This window comes from Atractosteus spatula, chromosome 14, assembly GCF_055471065.1.
Source record: "Atractosteus spatula isolate fAtrSpa1 chromosome 14, fAtrSpa1.hap1, whole genome shotgun sequence".
In the NCBI taxonomy this organism is placed as follows: domain Eukaryota; kingdom Metazoa; phylum Chordata; class Actinopteri; order Semionotiformes; family Lepisosteidae; genus Atractosteus; species Atractosteus spatula.
In genome coordinates, this window is record NC_142719.1 from 19,297,582 (window position 1) to 19,318,262 (window position 20,681).

General features: G+C 37.9%; 1 protein-coding gene across 1 annotated transcript; it reads left to right on the top strand.

Annotated features, from left to right (window-relative positions):
- Positions 1–3,760: 3,760 nt before the first annotated feature.
- LOC148820866 (uncharacterized) lies at positions 3,761–17,920 on the top strand. The gene is made up of 8 exons (XM_088931548.1): positions 3,761–3,854; positions 5,203–5,337; positions 8,553–8,648; positions 13,764–13,826; positions 14,051–14,092; positions 15,837–15,988; positions 16,694–16,788; positions 17,866–17,920. The coding sequence occupies exons 1-8, from the start codon at positions 3,761–3,763 to the stop codon at positions 17,909–17,911; spliced, it is 723 nt and encodes a 240-aa protein (XP_088787674.1). The 3' UTR covers positions 17,912–17,920.
- Positions 17,921–20,681: the final 2,761 nt, after the last annotated feature.

The following is a 20,681-nucleotide window of genomic DNA, read 5'->3' on the forward strand; positions in this document are numbered from 1 at the left end:
CAGCGTCCTGGTCAAATTTCCCCTTAGCCTTTACCGATATTGACTTCCTAATAATCCCCATCTATGAACTGGTTTCATCACTTAGCCCCTCCCCACTGATATCTGATGTCTGGTGAGAGTATTAGCGCACTTTGGGTGCCATCGCATCATCCAGGTGCGGACTACACATTGCTGGTGTTAGAGGGGAATCCCCATTCAAAAGTGGTATATAAGTGTAAGGATGACCATTTATTGTTACGCCACACCCCTGGAGGAATCGGCATTCCACCTCACATTCCAGCACAGTTCCCAATTAGCCCCTTTCCCCAGCCTATTTAATGCTGCCTCACACACTTCCCGGTGTTCAGTATTAGGGTTTTCCTGGCTAGAGCTATTCCCAGTCTCATTGATATTTTCTACTTGGTTTTTGGCTTCCTGACCCTGATTTGTTCTACATCTCCTGGTTTTGGCTTTGATACTTTTGCTCTCGTTCTGATTTTGACTCTCGGCTTCCTCACGGATGACATCTCCGCCTCTGGTTATTTGTACTTTTGCACCAGCTAGTTTACCTACAGCTTTCGGACCTCGGATTGTTCTTTCGACTACGCCTTTTGGAGTTTGCCCTGGTTTTCTGCATAGGGTCCTCACTACTAACATAATTCTTATTATTGATTTTAAACATCTGTTAAATAAACACCATGAAGTTACTTGAGGAAAGAAGACAAAATGCCTTCAAATTTACAGATAACATGAACCATCAAGCAATAACTCAAATATTTCTCTTTTTACAGAAGCTTGTGGCAAAATGGACAACTATATAACACTGGTAGCAGTCAATATTGTGGGGATATCACATCCTATAATCTGTATGCTGACAGCTGTAGCACAAGGCAGCGCTGGATCTGTGAGAAGTCTGCTTAAAAATCCTCACTTTGGTTTTTTACTAAATAGGCACCACATCAATGTACTGTATGAACTCAGCAATACAATTACTGATGAATCAACAACAGGGACACCCCCAGTTTAGGTTTGTACAGTAATTCTGTGAATTCTATGCTTATTCTCCTCCTTTGCTTAAACTACTCAGCCTTGAAAGTGATACTTCTTTTTTAAGAAATGGGAGAATGAGATCCTTAGATCAATTTTCCTTGTATAGTTGATCCATGTAAAGATGAAACATGCTAAATGTGCCATATGCCCTCCTCTAGTTTGTAACAATTCTTATCTTACCAGAAATATTTTCAAGACAGTGGGGGACGTTCAATTATAAACCAGGGATCAAAAATGGTGACCTAACTGTATATCTGACTATCTGGCCCTCAGCTTGGGCTTAAATCTTCATTCATGATTGAGTCTAACTGTGAAAGGTCTAAACTTCATGATGATCTTATAGGTGTATTGAGCCTAATCCTGTAGTTGAAGCACAGATATAGTTTTAATTGACAGTTATTTTTTTTTTGCTGGAGTGCTTTACAGTTGAAATAAATATCCATCGATGCTAACCGCATGTGTTTTGTCTACTGAAGTGTTTTCTGTGGAAGAGCCATTTTATTTTGAGTTTCAAGTGCGAAATCAGTATTAATTTACTATTGTAGTTAACACAAAAAGCCCTGATGATAATGACTGCTTCTAAACACATATTTCAATAAAAAGTAACTTAACAGTAAGAGTGAAAAAAGCTCACCACTATGGAATAAATTCGAGTTACAACTTCTGACATTAAATGTGACATTGTACTGTAACTCTCAGCAGATGCGCTAGGCAGCCGCTGTGAGCACTTTCCGCCTATTGGCTAGGCGACTGCTTCGCTTTCTTCCTCCCTGAAGTTACAGTACACACGCTTACTTAGGTAACTCTAAGCAGTACATCAGTATTAAACGAAATCTACAGGTTTCGAAAACGACGCCATCATATTATGCGTGTCTCTCTGAAGTTTCAGCATTCGGTCTTGACACGACCCCTGTAAAGAGTTCTAAGAAAACAGCGGAACGACTCACATTTTTATCTTATACGTTTATTAAGGTACGGTGCATCTAATTTGAGCTTTGCGATGCTTCTATTTAATAGCCTTTCGGTGCTAATTTGCTTTTATTAAATTGACTCTTCTTACTGGCCTTGGTTTTCCATCTTTCGACGCCCAGATGCAGCGCTTTCTTTATAAATGCGGCTTACATTCATTTGGCATTGTTGGAACAGCACACCAATTTTATTTGATTAAAGAGTCTGAAGAAAGGTTCACGAAAAATCTGAAAAAGTACTTTTTTCCGGATAAAATTAAATTACTGCTTTTTGCTGTTTTAAAATTAAGGCTATAACTACAGTCTCATGCCAGACCGCATTAGTACAGCAGGTCACGGTTTTGGTCTCCCTAAGGTTGGATATACTGTAGAACAGAAGTTTTATTATAATAAAAGCCCATCTATTTTTATGGAATAATTTGAATTTGTCAGTGTGTCTGTGTTTACACGAACTTTAGCTTGGTATAGATATTCTTTAATAATAATAATTAAAAAGCATCATTATATTTATAATCATTAAACATTATAATTTCTAATAAATTGATGTTTAAAGAAAATTATTGATTTTTGCATTTAAATTGCTGTAAACATCTCAACACAACTTTCTTTAATTAATTTACTGTATGTGGTTACCGAAGGAAGTCTCATTATAGCAAGGTTCTTAACACCGCGCAAAGAAAAAACTTGCTCCTTTGAACTGAATAATAATTTGAAACTGACGAAAAGTTTTCAGGGCAGTCCATCTCACAAAACTATGTGATTGCCTTACAAATATTGAAAACCCTTAGAAGCACTGACCACATCAACCCAGCGGATGTCTTCAGAATTAACAGTGACACAAATGGAGAACATTAAAACAGAGAACAAGAAGCAATCATTTACACAAAAGGTTGGGGAGTAGGGTGTAAGCTGCTCAGCCAAGTTGTTGAATCCAATAACCTGACCTCTCTCAATAAATACTCAATAATCTACTACTTACCAAGATTTCTGGATGGGCTGAATGACCTATTGTAACTGCTCTTGTGTGTATGTGATTGACAGTGTTAAATTGATGGCTTGTTTACAGTATTTTCTTCTCTATTTTATCATTAAAAATTAATTTACAACACTCAAGAAGATACTACAGAAGATCTCACATGCCTACAGTACCTCCAGCTTAAAGGTATAAAGTATAAAGGCATAGGTTTTTAATCAACATCTTACTGTAGTTAACTCTAGGTAATAACCACACCAGACTTTGTAGCATTGCAAAATGTGTTTCATAGAATTATTGGATGGTATTTCAATGTCTCATTATGGAAAGAAAAAGCTTTTCACTATTTCTTTCTAAAGCAAAAGGAAACCTTCTTACAAATCAATAGCGTGTCCCAGATCGCCTAACAGAGTATCACACAAGAGCTGTTGGGATTCTTTATCCTGCAGTGCCCACAGTGTGCTTTTCTTCTTTACTCTTTGAGTCTAAAGGTAGCAATGACACTGCTTCTAGACAATGTCCACAATGTCTCCTGTCAGCACAGCTACTGTGGCTGCATGTCCTCTTCTTGGGAACTAAGACTTGGGGTCTGAAGCCTGTTTATACATTTGTATGTGGTGTTTATACTGTATGCTGTTTCTTTAACAATTCAGGGGAGAGTTTTCCATACATTTGGCCTTTAGAAATATACTGTAAAGCACTAACGGATGTGAAGAGATTTGCTACTCTTAAAACGGTCCATGTGGCTGTTTACAGTTTTAGGTTTGGGTGTCTTCTCATCTCTCACAGGATGTCAGATTCAGACGATTATGAAAACTATGATTTCTACCAGAGAACAACCCTGGAACAGCAGGGTCGAGCTCGGGGAAGAAATGTTCAGCCAGGTAAACCTCTTACTCAAACAGCAGGCCTGCCTACCTTCTGAAAACTGTATCCTTATGAAATGAGCTTTTTCAATAATACTTCAGATAATTATTGTTATTTATTCATCAACAGAGTTTAATGTTGTAGGTAAAAAAAATGCTGATATTAATTAACCATGTACAGTACATTTTTATTTGTAAAGTTGGATTGTTAAATATGTTTATATAAATATGCCCTAAACAAAAATGCCATGGAGGTACTCTATGGAGATGTTCTTAGTTCATAAGAATGTAGTTCATAAGAAAGATAGTTGCACAAAGTGTACTCATACTATATATAAAGTGTGTAATCAGCAATATTCAATGGATTTAATAAATCTATTTAACTTGATATATAAAGACATGTTGGAGTCTCAGTTCAAAAGTATAATTGCAGTGAAACATTATAACACTTTAAATCTAGAGGTTCCTAACAGGCCTTCATTCTTAATTCTTGTGCAGATATTTCTTGTAGATAATGGGACATCTCAGACAAATGGAACAAGATATTTAATCATGCTGTACTCTGGCAAGCCAATATGCAATTGTTGTAGATTTTTTTTTAAAGAGTACACTATGTAAATCCAGTTCTTGGTCCAATAAAACAGAAAAGAGTTTAAGTTCTATTACTACAGTATGTTGTAAACAGATTCCAGGGTTAAGCAACAAATCTCTTTCCTCTCTATCCTGATGAGAACATGTATCGCCTTCTTTGGCTCCACCACTTGTGCTGGAATCCAGTAGTGAATGAATCCAATAGTAATCATAGATTTTGAATGATGGTTATCATATTATAATACAATAACCAGGTGAAGTGTGGTAGACATTTTGAGCCATCTGACCCACTACACAGCAGCTGAGATGGAGGAGTAAGAATTTTGACCAATTGAATTAAGAGAGAACTTTAAGAAGAGCAGATTATAAAGTACAAGCCCCGAGTGGAATTCATCCTGGACACAGGGGTAATCAATCCTTTTGAAAAGTGTCATGGGATCTGTAATGATCAAGTAGTCAGAATCTTGGCTTAAGGTTTCATGTGGCACCTCCAACAGTACACTGTCCCCAGTTGCCTTTTAATAACTGGGGCTTACATTTAGAAATGTTGGTTGAGAGGGGGAGAAGACAACCCACTGGTCCTCCAAAACCACTTACAGTACAGCAGCAGCCTGGTTTTATCTGGGGTGTCCTGCCCCAATACCAAACAGGCCCAGCCTTGATGAGGCCACCATTTCTCTGCCATTTCTCTTTGGCTGTGTGAACAATCTTTTGGAGGGTGTGGTGATCTCTGCAGTCACTCTTCATATTTCACAGCATCAGTTTGTTCCTGCAGATGAAAGTACAGATAACAGCGATTACGAAAATGTCGAGACGTATCTGGAGATGACAGAGAGGAGACAAGCTGTGCAGGGAAACAGGCGAGACCTGCCAGGGCAAAGACATGGCCTGACTCCCGAGGAAGCAGAGTGTATGTGTTTGCCCTTAAAAAAATAAAATTAAACAAACCGATTCATTCAAACAGCTGGACTGGAAGGTCTCACATAAGATTTCTGGTAATTGCTCACCAATTCATAGTGAAAATGGAGTTTCAGCTCCTCTTCACGGTTAATGAGACTCCACATGAAAGTACATCTCAATTTTTATGCACAGGGTAATAAGAATTCACACTTATGTTACACATACAGTATAGTGTACAAATGCAAAACACACCTCTAAGGTACTAATATATAACAGATGGAACTATCAGATTTCAAAAATCATTTTAGGAAAAGCATCCCTTAATACTCCCTAAAAGAATTGGAAGTCCAGCAGCAATGTAGAGGAGGTTCATTAGACAATGAGTAAAGTAAAAAACAGAAAGGTTGAAGAATTCGCTACCAGTCATCTTTTCTGTCTAAATATAGAATTTATCAGTTTTGTCCACACTGTTGGTGTACAACATTACATTTATGGAAAATATCAGTTCTGTTCAGCATGCTTTATTCATATACTATGAATGTAGATACAGTATACGGGGTGTCAGTTACAAAGTTAGAAAGGTTTTGAACCATCATTTGCTGTATTTTCTTAGTGGACACAGGATTATGGTATCAGAGTAATATCACGTTGAGTTGAAGACAATCAGATCTCCTCACTTCTATTCATGTTACAATACAGGAGAAACTCTTCCATTTCTTCTATTAACATGTTGATCGTCCCAAAGATAAAGTAGTTTATAGTTTTTAAACAATTACAATTAAATTGTTTTTTGCTGTCAGTACAGCTGATATGGTAGATTTAAGGTTTTATACGATTCCATTAATAGTCCTGCCTATGGAAAATTGTTATAATGACTGTGCAATACTGCCTTTATCAACTTATATTAAGGTAAATTATGGTATTATTACTATATTATATACTGTAGTAGAACAGTGAACAGAGAAATAATATAAAACTACTGCATACACATTTGTAAATTCTTACTGCATCTGTGCTTTCCATAACAGAAGCAATTAGTGGGGAAAAATTCATCTTTTTTGATGAATTGCACTTTCAGTTCTTGTGAGACATTTCCTAGATACAAGCAACTTAACCACGACTGTGGTTTTATTAAGCACTGTGTTGTAGATCTGTGTTCAAATACTGATAGTAGTTGTGCAATTTGCTCAAAATAATAGAAAAGGGACTGACAGTTTATTTTACATTTCACAAGTTTCTGATTATGTGTCCAAAATCTTGAGGCCTGCTTTGAAGTCAAGCTTTCAATCAACTCATCTCCACCAAGTCACGTGGAATATTTTTTCAAGGTCATTTGAAAGACGTGATTCAAAGTAAAGTTTTTAGACCAGGATAGAAGTAATAAAATAAGTAGACAAGAAAGCGATGTGATGGCTGGAATTGGAATAAAATCCCCAAATATCCAGCAGTCCATTTGGCACTGATCCTAGTCTAAAGTCAGTGTCAGTTACAGTATATTGGAGTTCATAACTAATGTTCAGGAGGAACTTTTCTCCCCTGAGGTGACTGCTCAGCAACCCTTCCACAGCTCCTTGGTCAAATCCATCCACCCATTTTCTAAGTGCTTCAGTCACAGGGAAGTCAGAGCCTCTTGGCAAGCATCAGGGGGGAGGTACAGTAGGGTACACCGTGGAGAGGGCAGACACAGACACGAACACACACTGACACCTGGACCATTTTTTCCAGAAGCAAATTAACCTAACTGTATGTATTAAGACTGTGGGAGGAAATCAGAGCACAAACACGGGGAGCACATACAATCTGCATGCAGACAGCACTCCAGGAATTGAGCCTAATGCTGTGAGAAAGCCATGCTTAACCACTGGACCACCATGCTGCCCCATAAAACATACTGTAATAAAAAATACTTCATACTTTCATAATAGGGCTAGTCTTTAACAACTCAATTAATCATCTACTGTAGGTAATCTTCAGTTTATCTCAGAATGAGATCTATTTCACCCTCTAATGATTCTTAAAATAGACACATCAGAGGAAGTGAGCACATTTCCAGTGGAAAAACACATTTAAACTCATACTGTATATGCACCCTATTTAAAATTTACACAATAATTGCAAAACAAAATGCAAGGTGCATATCCGATGACAGATAAGGCAGAATTGAATAACACATCCATACCATTTCAAAAACAGCTTTTACAGTGCTAGTAGTTAATTGATACATTACAGTACTGTATGCTATAGAACATGGATAAACTATGATACTTAGAAATAATAATAACTGATATGTTAATGCTTCTGATAAATATATCCCGTTATCAAACACCCTTTTTTATCATTATATCTAAAAATATTTTCAAAACAATAAATTATTGTGTTCAGCATTTTGTTTCTTCACTGCTATGTATGAAAATGCATTTTTAGCACATGTTTAAATCAGGAAAGCTTTCAGTTGTTTTTGTGAGGATTCATAACTTGTATTCTAGAGCCTGACATTATCTATCATGAGACACCTCCTCTGAAAGCTGCCACATTAATAGGCTTTCTTGAACAGGAGAACATCCAGAGCAGTAAACAGTTGCATGAGGAAATTTGGAATGAATTAATTGTCTTGGCTCACAGTTTTATCCAAAGCTACACAAGAGATGAAAACTCCCAACCTTTATTTACATAAAACGTTTAACTTACATTTATACTTTTTGAGGGGCTACATGGTGGTGCAATGGTTAGCTTTGCTTCCTGGGGCCCTGGGTGCAATTCCTGGAGTGTGGAGTGTTTATGTTCTCCCCTTGTTCGTATGGGTTTTCTCCAGGTGGTCTGGACTTCTCTCTCAAAGACATGCTGGTCCAAAGACATGCTAGTAGGTTAATTGGCTTCTGGAAAAAGAGGTCCTGGTGTGAGTGTGCACATGTTTGTATCTCTGTGTCTGCTCTGCAATGGATTGGCATCTCATTCAAGATATATCCTACCTTGTGCCCATTGCTTGCCAGGATAGGCTCTGGCTCCCCAGTGACCCAAGACTGGCTACACCAGTTAGAAAATAGATGAATGGATCATACGCCTCGGGTGAAATACCTCTCTTTAGCCGCACAATAGTAGTATCCCCACATGGGATTAGAACAAGTGACCTAACTAACATTCCCTGAAATAAACTAAGTGTGTACACTGAGTGCGGAAGAAAAGATTAACCACCTGTACCTGTTGTAAAACATTGTTGGTTTCCAGGCTCTGCTGTGTGGATGAACCCCATTTTTCTTCACATTCTCTTGTTGATAGTCATCTTCATCTGGACAGTCCTCATCATAGTGGTCTTTACAAAATGTGAGTATTAGAAAGAACTTATCAATAAAGTACCAATATGAGTCAGTTAAGGCAACAAATTAATATTATTCATATGTTATATATTCATATACTGTGGTTGTGAAACTGAAGCTGCTTTTTTGAACAATGATCAAAGTTTTCTGGTCAATCTAAGTCCCTATCCTCATTTTTCCTTACTTATGGTAATGAGCTTTGAATAGTGTCTAAAAGAATGAGATCTCCGGTACAAGTGGTGATTTGAGGTTTCTCCATAGGGCTGCTGGGTTTACTCTCCCTGACAGGGTGAGGAGCTCAGCAGTCCAGGAAGACCCTGGCGTAGAGTCACTGCTCCTCTGGATCGAGAGGAGCCAGTTGAGGTAGTTTGGGTATCAGGTGAGGATAAGCCCCCCGGCGCCTCCTGTGGGAGGTATTCCAGGCACAGCACACTGGTAAAAGACCTGGGGGCACAACCAGGACACACTGGAGGGATTCTGTCTCTCTGCTGGCCTGGGAGTGCTGGTGAGTTCCCCAGGAGGACCTGAAGATTGTTGCTGGGTAAAGGAAAATCTGTTCTGTTCTGCCCAGAGGGTCTCCACCATGACTCTCACTAGGAGTAAGAGGTATGAAAATGAGATGAGATACTGTGTATTGTGTTGAATTGTACATGTACAGCACGGGATATACAGCACAGTGAAAATATTTCAACTTGCTTTCTGGGTTTTCATTAAGTGTTTGGCTAACACTTTTAGACACCAATATTTTTACCTTTACATACCACACACACAGCACAGAGTAGTTGACACTTAATTTTAACTGTGGACCTTTGAATGTACAGTATGCATTTGTTTTTTACTGCCTGGGAATATATGTACGATATGGTTTTCTTAGCTACACTTTTAAACATCTTGGTACACAGAATACACTGTGTGAATAAATGGCATGGATTTCTATCCTGTAAAGAGCCATAACACAATTGCAATTAAAAATATAAATACTCTTAAGTGTGTCACCATTATAAACAATTTTACCCAAACTCTGTTTTCATTTTCAGACTCAGCACTGACAGAGGAGATTCAGCGCCTGAAAGAGAGTGGTACGCTGTCATGCTTACTAATCGCTCTTAAAAAATAAGCATGTTTTAATTTGCATATCAGATTTTGCATTGCTTCATACTGTATTAAAACATTGAAATTGTGGACATTTACTTTAGAGGCAAGGAATCAAGAAAAAGCACATTTTTGTAGGTTAATGTGTAACAATATAGGAAAGGGTGGGATGGTGAAATGAAATCAATGAAACTCAAAAGTGTGTCAACATTATTAACCATTATGCCCAAACACGGATCTGTTTTTTTTTGCCATGTCAGACTCTGCACTGATGGTGGAGATGCAGTTCCTGAAAGAGAATGGTATGCTGTCGAGCTAATTAATCCCATTTAAAAATAAGTCTGTTTTCACTTGAAAATTTGAATAGAAATTGCCATTTGTACATACTATTGTATACCTGTATATATTAATGCATTGAGATTGTGGACATTTACTGTAGAGGCTTAACATTTCATCAAGAAAAGGGAAATTAAAAGTAAATGTGTAACAATACAGGAAACAATGGGGTGGTAGACTAGTATCAATGAAACTCCTATGTTTGTCACCATTATAAACCATTATACTCAAACCCTGATCTGTTTTTATCTGCCATGCTTCAGACTCTGCACTGACGGCGGAGGTTCAAGTCCTGAAAGAGAATGGTACTGTATGCTGTCGATCTAATATATTCCACTTAAAAATAAGCCTGTTTTCACTTGAAAATCTGAATAGAAATTGTCATTCGTACATTCTGTACTATATGTATTTATTCATTGAGATTTTGGAAATACTGTATACTATAGAGGCTTAATGTTTCATCAGGAAAAGGGAAATTATAGGAAACTATGGCATAGTAGATGAGTAAAGTATCAATGAAATGCATTATAAATCATTATACTCAAACCCTGATCTGTTTTCATCTGCCATGTTTCAGACTCTGCACTGACCAAGGAGATTCAATGGCTGAAAGAGAATGGTACAGTATGCTGTCATGCTGATTAATCTATCCATTTTCTAACTGCTCTGTCCAATGCTGAGTTATGGGACAGCCGAAGTCTAGTTGGGAAAGCAACTGGAGCAAAACAGGACTCATCCTGGATGGAAGGCAGCAATGCAAACAATAGCACCAACATGCCACCCAGTCATGCTAATCAACCCCCACTTAAATATAAGCTGATTTTAATTTGAATATGACACATACTGTATGTATTAGGACACTGAAACTGTGGAAATTTACTGTAGGGGCAAGTAATCTAGAAAAGACATTATTGTAGGTAAATGTATGATAAAACATGGAAATACAGGTAATACAGAAAACAATGGGATGGTAGAATAGAATCAGTGAAACTCTAAAGTGTGTCTCCATTATAAACCATCATACTCAAACCCTGGTCTGTTTTTATCTGCCATGTTTCAGACTCAGCACTGGCGGAGGAGATTCATCTCCTGAAAGTGAATGGTATGCTGCCGTGATAATTCCCACTTAAAAAAATAGCCTGTTTTCACTTGAAAATTTGAATATAAATTGCCATTGTGACCTACTATATTGTAACGCTACGGGGTTCACGTGGGCGCCCTCGCCGCTGCCACATCAGGTCGGCCTCTTGAGCCTAAGGCAAATCTCCCATCAGCCCAGCGGCTGCGGTCCCTGCTATTCACAGGGAAGGGCGGAGACGTCACCGCTCTGGTAAGCCAGCTCTCGCAAGCAATGGAGGCCGTATGCGTTACACTATGTATTAATGCATGGAGATTGTGTCAATTTACTAAAGAGGCTTAATGTTTTATCAAGAAAAGGGAAATTAAAGGTACATGTTTAATAATACAGGAAACAATGGGGTGGTAGACTAGTATCAATGAAACTCTTAAGTTTGTCACCATTATAAACCATTATACTCAATCCCTGATCTGTTTTCATCTGCCATGCTTCAGACTCTGCACTGACCAAGGAGATTCAGTGGCTGAAAGAGAATGGTACAGTATGCTGTCATGTTAATTAATCTATCCATTTACTAACTGCTCCGTCCAGTGCAGAGTTACAGGACAGCAGGAGCCTAGTTGGGAAAGCAATTGGAACAAAACAGGACTCATCCTGGGTGGTACACCAATTCATTGCAGGACAAACACACATACACTGTCTCACACACACTCACACCAGGGCCAGTTTTCCTAGAATTCAATTAACTCATCAGTCTGTTTTTAGACTGTGAGAAGAAACCACAGGGAGAACATGCAGTACAAGTTCCAAGCAGATACAGTAGCAGCCCGTGTTTGGAATTAAACCTAGGACCCCAACGCTGCAAGGCAGCAATGCAAACAATAGCACCAACATGCCACCCAGTCATGCTAATTAACCCCCTTTAAATATAAGCTGATTTTAATTGGAATATGAAAATTTGAATGGCAATTGGCCTTGATACATACTGTTTGTATTAGGACACTGAAACTGTGGAAATTTACTGTAGGGGCAAGTAATCTAGAAAATACATTATTGTAGGTAAATGTATGATAAAACATGGAAATACAGGTAATACAGAAAACAATGGGATGGTAGAATAGAATCAGTGAAACTCTAAAGTGTGTCTCCATTATAAACTATCATACTCAAACCCTGGTCTGTTTTTATCTGCCATGTTTAGACTCAGCACTGATGGAGAAGATTAATCACCTGAAAGTGAATGGTATGCTGCCATGATAATTAATCCCATTTAAAAATAAGTCTGTTTTCACTTGAAATTCTGAATATAAATAGCCATTGGTACTGTACATACTACAGTTTATATATTAATGCATTGAGATTGTGGAAATGTATTATAGAGGCTTAACGTCTCATCAAGAAAAGGGAAATTATAGGTAAATGTGTAACAATACAGGAAACAATGTGATGGTAGAATAGAATCAATAAAACTCTAAAGTGTGTCTCCATTATGAACCATTATGCCCAAACCCTGATCTGTTTTTATCTGCCATGTTTCAGACTCTGCACTGACCAACAACATTCAACTCCTGAAAGAGAATGGTACGCTGTCATGTTTATTAATCCATCCATTTTCTAACCGCTCTTTCCAATTCAGAGCTGCAGGACACTAAATCCATTCTCTTTAATGTTTAAAGAGTAGTTAAAAGCTTTGTACAGTATGTGTTTCTGAAGTTTCGCATCAAGACTAACAGAAAGCTTTAGAAAGCTGTCACTTTTACTTGTCACAGAAAAGGCGAATACAATATGCATTTAATCTGGGAATGCTTACTTACTAACTGTACTTCATGTATACCAAAGACAGAACACATGCTCTTTAGATTATTTTTTTTTCCAAAAAGAGGAGTTAGACGAAAGTCAATGCTGCTTTGTGTGGGGCAATATAATATATATATATAATTACACATATAATATCCTATATTAATATAGTAGGCAATTTTTTTTCAGAAATTAACGATTGCATTTAAACGCAATAATTTTCTCATATAAACTCAATTCTATCTTGTATAAAAATATTTTTTTTTTCTATGAGGTGCTAATTAGCTTCCATAAATTGACTGAAAAGGTAATGAGTTTAATACAGTCTACATTCTGCACAACTGTGGGGTCAATTACTTTCCATGGTGAGTTTAAATAATCTAAATTTCTCTGGCTCATGCATGTTATACAGTATCTTTCCAAATAGACCACAATGATGTGATTTTTTGGTGCTTCCAAAATTATATATTGCCAATGAGACTGATTTGGTTATACTCTCAGTTGTCACTGCAAATGGAAATCAGCAATAAAAAGAAATCTAAGCCCCCACCATTTTATTTCTGTTGTTCAAATCCTGCCTATGCATTCTGAGCTCTGCCCACCTTGTTAACAGCACTGGGGAAAAGGTCATTTCTACAAAAATGAGCACAGACCTGAAGGCTGGAGAATACCTATTTTTAGTAGTTGGGTACATTTCCTGCATGTTAATAAGGACTGACATACTGTACAGTACAGCTTGTATTCTTATTGGGTCATCTGCCCCTATTTTCTTTAAGTCTTCTGTACTTCTATACTCACTGTTTGTTTTTCTGTTTTTAGTCTCTCACGTCTCTTCAGCAGTGAATAAAGTAGAGTCTGAAATCTCCCTGTTCAACAACAAAAGTAAGTTAATGCTTTTAATACAATATATAATACTTATAATAGTACGTCTATTACATCAGCTTAAATTCATCATTACAATAATAGCTTACCAGTAAGTGTACACAGAGCATGAGGTCCGTATTGCTGCCATAGAGGTTTAGGGTTTGATTCTAGACTACACTGACTGGGTGGAGTCTAAACCATTATACTCTAACCCTGATCTGATTTCATCTGCCATGTTTCAGACTCTGCACTGACCAAGGAGATTCAGTGGCTGAAAGAGAATGGTACAGTATGCTGTCATGCTAATTAATCTATCCATTTACTAACTGCTCCGTCCAGCGCAGAGTTACAGGACAGCAGGAGCCTAGTTGGGAAAGCAATTGGAACAAAACAGGACTCATCCTGGATGGTACACCAATCCATTGCATGAAAAACACACAGACACTGTCTCACACCAGGGCCAGTTTTCCTAGAATCCAATTAACCCATCAGTCTGTTTTTAGACTGTGAGAAGAAACCACAGGGAGAACATGCAGTACAAGCTCCAAGCAGATACAGTAGCAGCCCACATTTGGAATTAAACCCAGGCCCCAGCGCTGCAAGGCAGCAATGCAAACAATAGCACCAACATGCCATCCAGTCATGCTAATTAACCCCCCTTAAATATAAGCTGATTTTAATTTGAATATGAAAATTTGAATGGCAATTGGCAGTGATACATACTGTATGTATTAGAACACTGAAACTGTGGAAATTTACTGTAGGGGCAAGTAATCTAGAAAAGACATTATTGTAGGTAAATGTATGATAAAACATGGAAATACAGGAAATACAGAAAACAATGGGATTGTAGAATAGAATCAATGAAACTCTAAAGTATGTCACCATTATAAACCATTATACTCAACCTGCTGGAGAGATTGATTGGTGTCTCTAAAATATCAATGTGTGTGTATTTGTGTATGTTACTGAATGTGTATTTACAGTATGTGTGTGTATTACTGACTGTTAGTGTTTTGATATATTTGTGTTTGTTAGTGTGCATGTGTGTGTTGGTATTTGTGTGTTTGTTAGTGTTGGTTTTAGTGCAGCTCAAAGCACAAGTAAACTATTGATAGCATTGTACAGGCAGTACAAAGAACTGATGTGTTTAACAGTACAGTTGATCAGTAATGAGGAACATGTTCTCCAAATGCAATTCTGCCACGGTTTTAACAATACAACAAATTATTATTACTTCATTATCAGTATGATGTACAGTATTATGAAGTGTATGCCTTAGCGTTTATATTCAAACTGTACAAAGCCATTTCAGAATTTTCTGAGTGCAGACGCAGCAGTGTTGTGGCCCTGTGTTCAGTTCCTAGGCTACTGTCTTCATGGGGTTTGTTTGTTCTTCTAGCGTTCACATGGGTTTCCGCCTGGTGTTCAGGTTTCCTTCCACAGTTCAGACTGTGCTGGTAGACTTATTGGCTTCTGAGAAAACTGTCCCTGATGTGAGTGTGTGCATATCTGTGTCTGTCTATGTGTGCCCTCTGATAGACTGTCCAGGGTATACCCTTCCTTGTGCCTTTATTTGCTGGGAATGGCCACAGCTACTCCATAAGCCTGTATTGGATAAAGTGGTCAGAAAATGGATGGAGGGATGGATTTATTGGCCTTCATTGTTCAATAGCATAGATCCCCATCGAATGTGAGTTGTTTGCTGAATTCCTCTCTAGTAAAAGAGTCTGAGCATTTAATCCGCTGATAGGACCTACCTTTTGAATGTTTTCAGTCTGTTGTATTCTCATGAAGAGGAGTAAACCCAGTTACTTTCAGTAACTCCTTGACAGGAAAGAGACATGAACATGAAAATGAACCTTCTCTACTGGAAATCTTTCGAATGTTTTCAGCCTGGTGATTGTTGTATTCTCACAAAGCAGAGTAAACCCTGTTACTTTCAGTATCTCCTTGAGAGGAAGGAAAGGGGTACGTAAATGAGCATTTGAAAAAGATTCTCTTTCTCTTCTTTTTTTTTAGCTCTAGCTTGTGCTGTGAACCTCTGTCCCTGTGACTGGGCCCAGATCAATGGGACATGCTATTACCTTTCAAAAAATTCAACAGCCTGGAGTGGAGCTAAACAGAACTGCAAGGCTCTGGGCTCTACCCTCACTATTGTCTACAGAACAGAAGAACTGGTGAGATTTTGTTGCCATTTATTGACCTGGGATTGAGCTGAACTATTAACAGAAAAGCTTTTGGTTTGTCATTTCACCCATCTGTTGTTCGTGTACAACTGCTGTACCTATTCAAACTTCTTTGTCTCATAGAGGTGGATAAAAACAATTTATAACTTACTGTAATGTGAACACGCATGTAGAGGCCCAGAGATACTGACCTAAATTTAATTGTTGCTAATTTATTTTAATTAATAAATATTTTTTTTCCCAAACCAATGTACATTACTGGAGCAATTCAGGAGAAGCATGTTTCACCTGGGATTTGAACACACAGCCTGTACTTAATTGCACTGGACAGTATTTAGTTATTTAATTTAATTATTGGTGGTGGGATAAAAAGGCACCTTCTCACATAAGCACAATTAGTAAGGTTTGGTTGCATAAAGGGTTTTCATGGGATTGGTTGGCTTTCAGTGGAAAATGGGTGAGGTGTGTTCAGATACCAGAGCTACTTTAGTCATAGGAGAGGCTTCACACTTGCCTTCCAACCATCAAATGAAATGTGTACCTTTATGGTAGCTTAAATCAAAGTTGTTTTAAAAAATCCTCTAATTACAAAAATACCAATATTTCTGAAAATGTCTATTCTTAAAGTGGACAGGATCTTTTTTTTTTTAAGCCCACAGTGCTCTAAGTCTTAAATTATGTGTTTTTTATTATCAGGCACACTTAAGTGACATAATTTGTTGGCTGACAGACATCGATCTTAAAGGAAACAAGAGTTGGCTGAATGGGACCCCTGTTGAAAGGAATCAGACGTAAGCACTGACAGCATTTGCTGCATTTTTTTTATCGGGGGGACACATATATTGCAGACTGAATTCTGGAAGCTTGCATCACATTTCTCCAATTTCAAAATATACAGTGGGTCTGTATATCAGACAGGCTAACAAATGGCATTTACAGGCCAAAATTGTTTGTCTGAGTACAGCTGGATACCTCATTGCACTTTAGAAACTAACTAACTAACTTGGAACACCCATTGCTGTAGATCATCTGGCATACAGTATTGGAGCTTTTACTGGATAAGTTAATCAATGATGTAAAAGGATGATGAGTAGTAGTGCCCTATGATGACATGTAAGCACATGACACTGATCATTATGATACATACTGTACTGTAAGCATATACTGTACTGTATATGCTTATGTTCTAAGACCTACTGGTTTCATGCTCCTACGTGCAGAGAGGAAAAACTTTTTACTGCTCAGCTATATGATTGCAATAGAGCTCAACAGTGCAGGACATTTTGCAGAGATGAACATGACTGGATTGGATTTGCTGGACTAGATTTTCTGTATCTTGTAGTGTATACCTTGTATTGATATTAAACACTGCAACTATGAGATCAAGAGATGCTCCCAATTTCCCCTCACCTGAATCCAAGCCCAAAGCCTGCGAGTCATTCTCAACAGCTCCATATCAAAGTACAACTTGCTGTAAATAGCTTAGCAAGTCCTTCTTCATATACAGTAGTGCATTTTATAGTTTGCTTTAGAAAAGCAGGATGTACAGTATTAAACATTTAAGCCAGAATTCGTTCTGCTGGGATCTAAACTATTTTCTGGGACAAAAAAAAGTTTTATATAATAGAAAGCCTTTGATTTTCAATACAGATCTAGATATTTGCAACAATAACAGTAAAACTTTAACAATAATATAAAGCTATAACTATTGCATTAGCATATACTGTAACTCCTACTCATTTCTAAATCGAACTGGCTCCCATTAAAATTTTGCTGTACTACAACTGCTCCCAAAAGACACTGGAAGGTCAACCATCATATTATCTTAAGGAATTATTGCTGAAGTACAATCTGATTTTCTCATTCAGGTCTTCTGACTCTGCCGAAGAGCAGGGTCCACACAATGGGCCATAGGAACTTCTCACTCTTCCCAAGACCACTCTCCACTTTATGGCTAATGGAGCCTTCTCACTCTGCCAAACACCAGGCTCCATACAATACACAATACTGCCTTCTTGTGTCCAGCAACATATCTGTGGAACTTGCTGGCCTAACCCATCAGAGACTCAGCATCTGCCAACAGTTTAACACTTATCATTACAGTTGATCTGCATTCTCATTACAGTTTTAATACCTTTAATTTTACTGTTATTTTTTTCTCTTATGTTAAATTTATTACATTTGAGGGGGTGTGTAGCACCTTGAGTGTTTTGAAAAAACATTTATGAATTAAATGGAATCTTGATACCACTGCTCAAGTGTGTGTTATGATCACAGAACTGTTTCTTGTTCCACCTTTTTTAAAGTGCCTTCGCCTTAATCACATTCTTGTTATTTCCTACCAGTAAAAGCGTATAACGAATGTTTGTTGAACTATATGTCTACATTATGGTCTTCAGTCTTTTTAATGTGTTAGAAATAGAGGAAGATATAATGGGCCTGCATTTAACCTTTTCCCAACATTCTGTAACAGCAGTCAGGAAAAAGAAATGGCAGATCACGGTCTCCCTGTGCAGCTGTTCATGACAGCGAGACTTACAGTACTTGCCTCCAACCCTCCTGTTTTCCCACCAACTATTTGTAATAAACATGTCTAAGTACAGAGTATGTTCACAGCCCTGTAAAGATGTCTATCTTTGTCAAATGGCACAAACGTTACAGTTGAGGTCTATTTAGGAGGAGGTTCTTGTTACCCAAGCACCACAAAATACCGTAAAAATAACCAATTTGATAATTTTTGAACAAGAAAAATAGCCACTGTTTGAAATACGCTTGCTTCCCATGTTTACAGAAAAGCTCAGCTTCATAATAAAGCAAAGAAAAAATAGTTTGCATTTGTCTGTCCTATGTATTTTTTCTGTTTTTTTAGGAAATGTATTCATTTCTACTGGAAGTAATAAATCTAATTTTTAAGTGTTCTAATCGTTAAAATTGTATTATTTCACGTGGATTGCTGATGTTTGCTTGTTGTACCATTTGTATTGCTCATAAAAATAGTAAAAACAGTAGATTTGCTACCATTTATTTCTAGATCACCAGGGAAGGGTTGGTTACTTGTTACGCATTTTAGTTACAGTTACAGTTAGTGCAGTGGTTAGCATTGTTGCCTTGCAGAGCTGAGGTCCTGGGATTAATTCTGGAGCTGGGGTGCTATCTGCATGGAGTTTGTATGTTCTCCCTGTGTATGTGTCAGTTTCCTCCAGGTGCTTTAGTTTCATCTCACAGTCCAGAGACGTACTGGTAGGTTAATTGGCTTCTGGGAGAAATTACTTTGGTGTGAGTGTATGCAATGGACTGGTGTCTCTTCTACAGTGTATCTAAGCTTGTGTCTGTTGAGATGGGCTCTGGCTCCTCTGTGACCCAGTACTGGATAAGCGGGTTATAAAATGTATGGATGTCTTTCAATGTAGCCACTTCACCCCCCAAAAAGTACCATCTGGTAAACGGTACCGGAGCATCTGGGCCCGGACAACCAGACTCCGGGTTTTTACCCCCACACTATCAAACTATTAAACTCCCAGCCTCTCTCACCCACGATCTGAACCCTTACAGTGCCTTCTCTCTTTATCACAACTCAAACACACATTGAAATCTACCCCTGCCTCACATGTCAAGAACTTCACTTCCCATAATTTTCTATCCTTTATTTCATTTTGTTGTTGTATGAGTTTGCACAACTGATGTTGTTTTGCACATTACCTGTTTCCTGCTGTTGTTTTGCACATTGCCTGTTGTCTCTGTCTTTCTTTTCTTATACAATTGTATTGTTGTTTTTTTGGTACTACTTACCGTCTAAGAGCTAGCTAAATGGCATTTCGTTATACCACATACTTGTGTTACATCACACATTTTGCATCACGTTTTCCTGATGTCAGCAAATACAGTGGGGTCTAGAATAAGACATGCTAACGAATGGCGTGTAAAAGTAAAAATGATTTACTGTACCTGAGTACAGCTGGATACCTAACTGGATGTCTGCTTTACAAAAGCATTTTATGAAAGTCTATTGCTGCCACACAATTACAGATAGGTGCAATATTTGTGGGAATATTAACTGCAACTCTGAATGAGTTTTAAAAATGAGCCCATTCTAACCTTGGGCACCCATTGTTGTATTTCACCTGACATATCAGGGCTTTTACTGGATGAGTTGATTAATGTTCCATAGTTAAAGGGATGATGAGTAGCAGTGCCCCATGGGTGATGTGAAAGCCCATAACACTGCTCATTACTGTACACATATGATTACTTCCTAATACCTATGTGTACTACCATACTAAGGGTGCCTTTGGGGTAAAAAAATATATATTATGTGCAGAGAGGAAAAAACGTATTGCTTATCTACTGCAGGAGAGTCAAAAAGTGCAGGCAATGAAGATTATGGGGAGGTAAACAGTGCTGTATTGAATACTGTAACTCACCTCGTATTGATATTAAATGCTAGATATGCAAGATCACGAGAAATTGCCAGCTTCTCCATACATAAAACTCACCCCACAGGCCTGCGTGTCATTCTGAATGCAACAGCTACCCGTGTTTCTGTATTAAAGTACAACTTGCTGTAAAAAGTTTAGCAAATCCTTCTTCTTATGGTACATCTCATACTTTGCTTAAGAAATGCAGGTTATGTTAGTATCGGAATCGGAATTTGTTCTGTTGTGTTCCATACAATTTTCTGGAACAG